General features: G+C 37.1%; 1 protein-coding gene across 2 annotated transcripts in view; it reads left to right on the top strand.

Moving 5' to 3' along the window:
- The first annotated feature begins 6,907 nt into the window (after nt 1–6,907).
- Nucleotides 6,908–9,907, top strand: part of LOC118757431 — a 57,100-nt gene continuing 54,100 nt past the window's right edge. For both annotated transcript variants that reach the window (XM_036492145.1, XM_036492152.1), the window contains exon 1: nt 6,908–7,560. In XM_036492145.1, the coding sequence (XP_036348038.1) occupies nt 6,962–7,560 (599 nt within the window). In that variant the 5' untranslated portion in view covers nt 6,908–6,961. The remainder of the gene's footprint in view (nt 7,561–9,907) is intronic.

A 9,907-nucleotide genomic window follows, 5' to 3' on the forward strand; every position in this document is an offset into this window, starting at 1 on the left:
AATGGTTGGTCTATGTACTGTTGGACTGCGTCCTTGTACACGAATAGGTGCCCCCTGACGTGCCTGGGCGGAGGCTCCTCCTTAAGCAACGGTCTGTTAGGGTGTTCACTTCTGTGACACCCCACCAAAAATTGCTTACAGAGCTTTTTGTTGTTTTCCCTGACGGGGAGCACTTGGGCCTCGCTGTGCAGGTGGTGCTCAGGCGTCATCAGAAGGCACCCAGTCGCTGTCCGAAGTGCGGCGTTCTGACAAGTCTGTTGCTTCGTCCACTGCGTCCAACTAGTCCCCGGCGTCCAAACTGGCGCAGCATAGTTTAGAGCCGGCCGGCCAATTGCCTTGTATGTTGCCAGCAACGTTTCTTTGTCTTTGCCCCAAGTGCTGCCGGCGAGCGACTTGAGGACCTTGTTGCGGCTCTGTACTTTTTTGACAATTACGGTTGTGTGCGTGGAGAAGGAAAGCAGGCTATCGAAGGTGACTCCTAAGATTTTTGGGTTGTTTACAGTCGGTATTGGTGTGCCATCGACGTGTATACCCAACTCTAGCCTGACCTCCTTCGTGCAGGTGGTGAAGAGGGTCGCCGTTGATTTCGTTGGGGAGAGTGTTAGGCTCCTTGCAGTGAAGAAGCGAGAAAGGCTGGAGCAGAGGTCATCAATTCCATTCCCGGACGCCAAAATCGAGCAATCGTCAGCGTATGAGGGAAACTCCCTCAGGTGGTTGAGGAAGTTTCGAGATGTAGAAGTTAAATAGTAAGGGGGAGAGAACACCACCTTGTGGAACCCCTTGTTTAATCCTTCTTGGTTTCGAGGTTTGATCTCGGAAGATTACTGACGACTGTCGACCACTCATATAATTCGCCGACCATCGCTTCAGTCCCTGTGGGAGTGAGGAGGCCTCGATGTCTTCTAGTAGCGTGGAATGGCAGACGGTGTCAAACGCCTTTGACAAGTCCAGCGCTACTAGGACCGTTCTCTCACAGGGGCGGTTTCGATTTAGGCCACGAGTTATTTGTGTGTTTATGGCGTTAAGTGCTGTTGTTGTGCTGTGCACTTTACGGAATCCGTGCTGGTGCTTAGCTGGGGTCAGGTGGCAAGTGAAGTATGGGAGTAGTAGGGCCTCAAGCGTCTCCGCGACCGGGGAAAGGAGCGTTATCGGGTGATAAGAGTCTCCTTTGTTGGCGGGCTTCCCCGGTTTCAGCAGTGGGACCACTCTCCCTCTCTCGATTTCCACACATCAGGAATGATGAGAGTGGCCATGGACAGGTTGAGGACCTCCGTTAGGTAAGCTACTCCCTTAGGCCCTAAATGTTTTAGCATCAGCATACAGATTCCGTCGGGTCCAATGGCTTTGGAGGCTTTCGCCTTCACGATGGCCCCTTTCACTTCACAGCTGGTGAAAACAAGTGGTGCACTGTTTTTTGGCAGCTTGTGCAGCCTCCTGGGCACTCGACGTTTGGCCTTGTCTACCGAAGGGTGGAGTGTGAATTGCCTACTAAAGTAGGCTGCGCATTTCTTCGGGTCCGACGAAGCGCGACCTTCGAAAGAGATTTCCACTCTGTCATCACGCTTCGTTGGGTTGGACAGGGACCTCACGGTTGACCAGAGCTTACTCACACCAGATGTGAAGTTACAAGCCTTCAAGTGCTCCTCCCACTTTTTCCGCTTATGCTGATTTACCAGTTGCCGAATCTCCAAATTAAGGTCCCTCAGACGGGGGTCTCCGGGGTTGACCTGGCGTAGGTGGTCATGCTCGTTTGCTAGTACAGCTGCTTCGGCCGGGAAATTTGGGCGGACTTCCGCGATGCGTCCGGACGGGATGAAGCGAGCCGCTGCGGCAGTGACATCCCTGCGGAACTGGCGTTCGCCAGTGTGTATGTTTGTGGATGTGGGAAGGGCGGCGAAGCTGCTCTCGGTGACTTCCGCGAAGCCGTTCCAATCAGCTTTGTTGAAGTTGGTATAGGTTCGGTGGTCCGCGGGAGCAAAGTCGGTGGGCTTATTGATCGAGATGACTATGGGTAGATGGTCTGATGCTAGTGTTAGCATAGGTCGCCATGAGATGCTATTCATCAAACCAGCGCTAGCAATTGTTAGGTCTGGCGAGCTGCTGCAGCTACCCATAATCCTGGTGGGGGCGTCGTCGTTCATGGTGCAGAATGTCGAATCGTCTATCTGCTCAGCCAAAAGGTTTCGCCTACGATCATTGGCCAGGCTTGAGTGCCATAGATCGTGGTGCGCGTTGAAGTCACCTACTACCATTCGGTTTTCACATCTGAGTAGCGCACCTATGTCAGGGTGATATCCTGCCGGGCAGCAGGTGACAGGGGGTATATAAACATAAAACTCTCTCGCAATGCTAGCTTTTGTTAGACGACATTGTTCGCAATTTTCTGACCCGTACGCACTTAAGGGCCGCACAGTGCCGCGAAGGTGGACAAAAATACAAAAATCGACTGTCTTGAAACTTAGATGTTTTGATGTCAAGTTAAAGCTAAATCTCCAACTAAGAGAAGTTCATAAGTTATTTTGTGATAAAAACAACTTTCAGCCTCACACACCCCCTCAAAGTACACCTATTTTCTACATACCATTTCATTTCGGCGATTCGCACATAAAAGTGGTCGCAGTTAAAAATTTGTTAAAAATACATTTTTATTCCTAGCAAGATCAACTTTTGCACTTTGATAAAGATATATGCGACAAACCAAAAAATGTATGGTTCATGGAAAAAAAATTTATACAAATATTTTTTTTTTATTAATAAATAAATATATGATTAAACATACCAAAATCCGAAAATTGGTAAACTTTGGAGACAAAAACAAAAAAACATCTTGAAAGTTCGTGAAATTTTTTTTTTGGTTATGGTAGTTTGGACCTTCTACTAACAGAAACAATCGAAATCTCTTCCAACTTTTTCCAATATTTGAAAATTTTCAATTTTTAAAAAGTGACTAAATGCCTTTTTTTGGTATTATTTTAGCTGATCTATATTTACAATACTTTTTCTGAATGCCCTAAGATCTAAATTTTTGGTTCGCTTTTCAAAAATAAGGTGTTGAATTAAAGCTAAAAGTGCAAAAAAAAAAAATTAAGAGGTACAGGGTGCTTTGAAATGAAAAAAATTATCAGCTAATTAAAATACTTAAATATGCATCACGGTATGGGAGCCAAAAACAAAGGTATACGAAGATTTACATATATATATATATACATATATATATATATATAGAGCAATGACACCAGTTTACAAATAATATGTTAACCAATTCGGGTAAGGAAATAAATGCAATCGAGACACCTTACAGCGCCCAATGATTAGACGAAAGGCGAACAAAAAGAAAATAAAAATAAATAACATACCTATTACTCTTCATCTGCATAAAGAGTACTATTTTGCTTAAGCAGCAAACAAAAACAGCTTGCGAAAATGATAGTACAAATGTATGCACATCAGGGAGGTCCAATTTTTTTTAAATATATTTTTTTTTGATTGAGTCTTTTTATAATTTTGTTCACCTAACTAATTACATTACCTGTGCAAAAATTTCAACGTTTTACTATTAGTGGAAAATGTTGCTCAACGCGAGTTTAAAATTTCATGAATTTTTCTCTGGTGCTAAGAGTCCTCTCTTGTGGAAAACAAATAAAAACCCAAGAGTTTAGTGTTTTGTTGAACGAAACAAGAGAGTTATACCTTAGAAATTATGGTTGGTATAACATGCCAAGTTCAGTGCATAAAGTTTTAGTACATGGATGTGATGTAATAAATACTTTGATTTACCAATAGGTAATGATTTTAAAGCTATGTTTTCATTTATTTTCTTAATCTGTATTTCCACCTATTTTATCAGGTTCATTATCAGAAGAAGCCTTAGAATGTTCACACAAAAACATAAGAAAATATCGGCTTAATCATTCTCGAAAAACTGGAAGAGTACAAAGCAATACGGATTTAATGACTCGTTTGATATTATCGTCAGATCCATGAGTTGCATTTAAAAGAAATATAAAACAGAGAAACAAATATTTAAAGGGTTCTGATCTCAGCTTTAATAAATACATTGTTGAAAGTGACGAAGCAGACAAAAGCATGGAATCATTGAATCAGTGATCACTTCCTCCTCTTCTGAGGACACTGAAACTGAGTGATTATAACAACTAGTTCGGTTTTTATTAACATATTATATGTTATTACCATATAACAGTTATTATTACTTACTTACTTAACAGTGATTATGCTTTATTTTAAATGAAATCAAAAGAATTTTTTTTTCTAAAGGTTAACATGTAAGGAAAACCGACTTAATTTTTCAAATTACCATAATGTATTCACTTAGGAAGTAAAGTTTAGACGAATTTTGACTATTAAGACTATTTTTCTGAACACTTAGCAACAATGATATGCCATATTTCATTTTTAAATAATCATGTGCAAAAACTCGGTGTTTTTTAATGGGTACCCGTTACAAAAAAACCGATTACTTTCTTAAAATTAGAGTAATATAGACACTTCAGATGTAAAGTTTCAATAAATTCTGACGACTCCTTCCGGTTTTCGTAAACACCACAATCAGCAATGATTATGCCTCATTTGTCTTTCATATAGTAATGTAAAAAAAAAATCTTTTTTTTTAATGGGTACCCGGTACCGAAAAATCGATTTCATTTTTGAAATAAGCATGGCTTAGTCCTTTTAGGTGTAAAGTTTCAACAAGTTCTGAATACTATTTCGGTTTTTATAAACATATGTCTACGATGATTATGAGTTATTTTACCTTTTTATAAAATTGTAAAAAAAAATTTTTTTTAATTAAATGGTAACAGATGCTGAAAAACGTTTTTTTTTTTCTTAAATTGCGGTGATATAGTCCTTTCAGGTGTAAAGTTTCAGCCCATTCTGATGCCTCCTTCCACTTATATCAACACATGTCCACAATGACTATTTTCATATAAAAATGCAAGAAAAACTCGGTTTTCTCGAAATGAGTAACCGGTACAGAAAAACCGATTTCATTTTTGAAATTAGAGGGGCATAATACTTCTAGGTGTGAAGTTTCAGCCAATTCTGACCACTCCTTCTATTTTTGTCCATCATTTGTATGGAGTCGCGGCACTGTGGGCCGGTTGCTCAAAGCCTGATTGACACTAATCACCGATTAACATCGTTATCGACGTTTTCGGCTCCATGCAAATAACATGGTGTCGGTAACGTCGATAACGATGTTTAACCGGGGATTAGTGTCAACCAGGCTTTGAGCAACCGGCCCTAAGACTTTGTTCACTGCCTTTGTACGTTCTAAACTGGAATACGCCGCGTTTATCTGGTGACCGTATCACGCTATTCACTATGAGGTTTTATAGCTCATTCAATTTCAGTACAAAAAGTGAACGTTTGAAGTACCTCAAAATTTGCGATGCTTTTTGAGATTTTTTTTTGGTGGGAGGCGTTTCGCATTTCCATTCACACAAAATACTTATTTATGTTCCAAAATACTCGTATTTTTATATCGAAGAAAATGCATAACTTCGAACTTGAACCTTTTTATACTGGAATTAAATTGGCTTTAAAAATGCATGCCTTTTCTAAAAAATCTGATTAAAAAATTTTAAATTTTGATAGCACGATTTTTTTATGAATTACGAATTAGCGGCAAATTACGATAATGTGAACATGCTTTATGAAATACTTTTTCTGTTCAAAATTTTAAAATTGTTTATATGAAAACCCCGAAAATGACGCTGTTTGAAAAAATTATGTTACCTTTTAACCGACTTCCAGAAAAGGAGAAGGTTATCAATTCGTCGGAATATTATTATTTTTTTTTATGTATGTTACCGCATAACTTTGGACCACGTAAACCGATTTCAATAATTCTTTTTCTATCGGAAAGGTAGTGTCTCACAGGTGGTCCCATACTAATTTCGTTTAGATCCGATAATTGAATCATGGAAAAATTAACGGTAATCCTAAATTTTCATATAAGAATTGAAGTCAGTTGTGTTTTTTGCTTAAAAATTACTTGTTTCTTTGTGTAGTTAATTTAACCTTATTTGACAAGTTGACCCAAGTTGACGAATCCTGAGGGAACTTTCATAATGGTGTACCTTATTTAATAGTTGTTTTAATAAGTAAACATAAACTTGATTTTTGATGCATATAGATATGTACGCTGGTGATCAAAAGTGAATGCATGTTAATTTTTGTTAAATATTTGCAATGTTTTTCAAGTGAATAATTTTTCTTTATACAGAATTTGGAAAAATTCAGAATTATAATAAAAAATGTGAACTTTTTAAGCCTGTGGTTTTGTTCACAAACTAGTTTCACTTCTACAGTGTGGCCTAAGCCCGTACATCAAGGATAAACTTCGCGGGCGACGATTTATGTACATCCAACCAACCAAATTCACTGCGAAAAAAATTCTTCGTAAGCAAAAGTATATATGTAAATCATGCCGAAAAATATTTTAAACCCCAATAAGGCATTTTTTGCCGACAACATTTTTTATTTTTTGGATTCACAAGGATGAATATTTAATTTTTTAAGCTGGTAAAGTTAGAAAGACGATATATTATTGCGAAATTTCCAGAATAAAATTTTAAAAGGACATTTTCAATACTTACCAGTACTTATGCACCAAAAAATTTTATCTGTTTAAATTCTGCATAATTTCCTATTTAACTTGATACCCATCCATATTCTCTAAGCACATTTCACTGAATTTTTTAAATAATTTTTGAATTACTGACGTCAGAGTGAAAAACTAAAAAGGCAATTTTACTATATTTGGCCCATGGTTTCGCGAATATATTGATTTTTGCGTGTAAAATTTATTCTAAGGATTTTTTAGTGACCCTCGTATTATATAAGTTCGTCTTGATTTTTATTGTTGTAAAATACTTTAGAGATATCTAAATTACATTTCAGAGGTGAAGCTATCTATATTGGGATCACTACTATTGTCATGCGTGACCTAAAGGAATGCTTAATAGATCTCTTGCGATCGAAGGGAATATCGATGGCAGAGCGAAGCACAACACAATCGACAGACAGAATATCACAAGCACATCATTTGGATATCGAAATAAGTGCAGGGCGAAGTGCTGCTAATTCATCTTTTGCAGGATATGCCGTTCCCAATTCTCAAGAGCTTGCTGCGGGGCCTATAATCCACTTTAATGAAAACCTTTCAATGGCACGAAAAGCGGATATGACAAATTTCCCATTGTGCTCTTCGAGAATTAAAGAGCTGGAAATAAGTTTAGAGAACGATGAAAGAGATTTAATATCTGTAGAAGATTGGAACGACTCGATGCCGAAGAAAACGATTAACAATAGTCAAGATTGTATAGACAAAGCGCTAACCGACCTAGAATTAAGTAAAAATACATCCGAAGATGTTAGCGACGGCGGAACTCTGCTTGATTCTTTTTGCACTCTTTGTACGTCGTCATTCAGTTATGCTAATTGCTATCCGTACAGTGAGGATTCCTTCTCTGGCTCAAATTTTGAATGCAATTCATTGACGAAATACAGCAGAAAGTATACAAAAGCATCAGAAAGGTAATCTTTATATTAGTTATAGTGCCATGGATAAATTGATACAAGACTTTCTTAATTTGCGACTGAGAATGCCTTCTGCACTAGTTTTATGATTTAGCAGGGCAAGGGGGCTAGGAGCGATGAACTGCTCGAACACGAAAGGGCTAGCTACCACTCGGTACTTACAAAATGTAAAGCTTTAAATTCAAATAATTTTTGACTTTTCCAATACACGGGGTTTCCACTGAAGTTGCACTTTTGGAAAACTTTATAAAAAATTCTCCTTTTTGAGGTACTTTCACAAAAAAAAAGTTCTAGTATCATTTTATCCATGATAATATGTATATTACAATAATATGATAATATGTATATTATAGTACCGCATTGTTACCGTATTATTTTTATTGGTACCGTATATTATAATGGTGGCCCAAAAAAAAAAAATAACTTATTGGTACCGTATTGTCCCGTACCGTATTGGTACCGTATTATTTTTATTGGTACCGTAGTATCGCATCCAATTATTTACAATAAAAAAAGTTTTTTTTTTCTAAAAAACTTCCACAATGTGTGAAATTAAATTCTCTACAAATTTGTATTAAACCATTTTTGACTAAAAATGCAAATCCCAAATAACTTAAAGTCCTAAAATCCAAGATGGCGGAATGTTGCTATATGAAATTTAAGGGCAAATTTATTTGAGAAAAAGTCTAATTTTACTGAGCTATACTGTTTATGACTATTATTTATATGCTGTAGTTCAAATTGCAGTTTTTGCAAAGGAGGCCCTTCGATACCGCCTATGACAACGCAATTTTAAATTCGCCAGATTTTGTCGGGTTATGTAACTACTTTTGAATGGGAAGCATTTTTGCAGGGCTTCTATCGAACTTAATTTTTTCTACGACTTTCCCGCCATTTAGGTAGTCCGTCGTTTTAACCCTGATGATGCCTGATGAAACGTTTGGTGGCGTGCAAGAATACCATACGCAATAAGGCCTTATGGTCTTATTTCCATTTTGTTTGAGTAATAAAGGCATTATTGAAATTACAACTGCTTCAACTAAAAATGCATGTCTGGCCGCACTGGATCATTTGGATCACACATTTTTTTCCATTAATTGACCGTGAACGCGTTTCTTAATTATTCAGTCCGGATCTAGAAGAGAATAGTCGTGCCCCATATTATCCGGGAACAACGTTCTAATGAATAAGTGAACAGAAAAATGTATTTTCGACGTGTGTTAACATTGTTACGGTATTTTTCCAGTTTACGGACACTTGGGAAATCCCAAGTAATCATAAAATTATTTCGTCAAAAGGGGCGCTCAAATAGATGCATTTTAAGACCCCAGTATTCCGAATTCGGGAACGGAAATTAACTTTTTTAATATTTCAAAAGTTATCCGTGGAAATACATTCCGAACATAATTTATGATGTGATGCCAGATCACTTCTAAATCATAAAAACTAACCTTTCTTAAGAACTATTTTGAGTACAAAATAATCTTAAACCGATATACAATATCGATATAGTATCGATATTTTTTGGTCGATATATCGATCAGCCGATATTTTTTGGTTAATATCGATATCACCAATGTCGATGATTTTATGAGCGATATTGCATCCTTATACGTATGATACTGAATTATTTAAATCGATACAAATTATTTTCGTGCATTTCCGCTGTAGCGTATGTAGTGCATACTTTTAGGCGCAATATATAACTTCTTCTGGCGGGCGACATCTACGTCTAAAGTTTTTCTAATTGTTTGTCTGTGACACGATATCTACGACGAGGTTGATATCTAGACTAGGTTTGCCATAATAAATACCTTTGCTATATTTATAGTATAAATGGTGGTCTGGACACACAACATTGCAAGTTGATAAAAGCGTTGCACAAAGTAGATAAATTGGCCCATAAATACGTTAGATATGTATATGACTTTTATTACTTTTCTTAAGTTTTAATTTTGCGAGTGCTTAACTTGGCGGGTGCACATTTGAGATAGGGCCTTTCTATATTGAGGTAACAATATCGAGCCCTAACCGCCAAAATAACGTAAGCGACATTTTTTTCAAAATTTTCTTTTTGATGCAGAAATATTTCTAGAGCATCAAGATGCATTTCTGCATCAAAAATAAAATTTTGAAAAATATGTTGCTTACGTTATTTTGGCGGTTAGGGCTCGATATGTATGTACATATCTAATGAGATTGAAAAAATTCTCTAGCAGAAAAATGAGAATTCAAAAAGCGTAACGTATTGTACATACATACATACATATGTATGTATGTGTACACAATATCATTTTAATACTTGTTTTAGTGCAAAAGCTTAGTAAGGTTCTTAATTATTTTT

Source organism: Rhagoletis pomonella, unplaced genomic scaffold, assembly GCF_013731165.1.
Source record: "Rhagoletis pomonella isolate Grant_MI unplaced genomic scaffold, Rhpom_1.0 Rhpom_scaffold_00002, whole genome shotgun sequence".
NCBI classification, from domain to species: Eukaryota; Metazoa; Arthropoda; class Insecta; order Diptera; family Tephritidae; genus Rhagoletis; species Rhagoletis pomonella.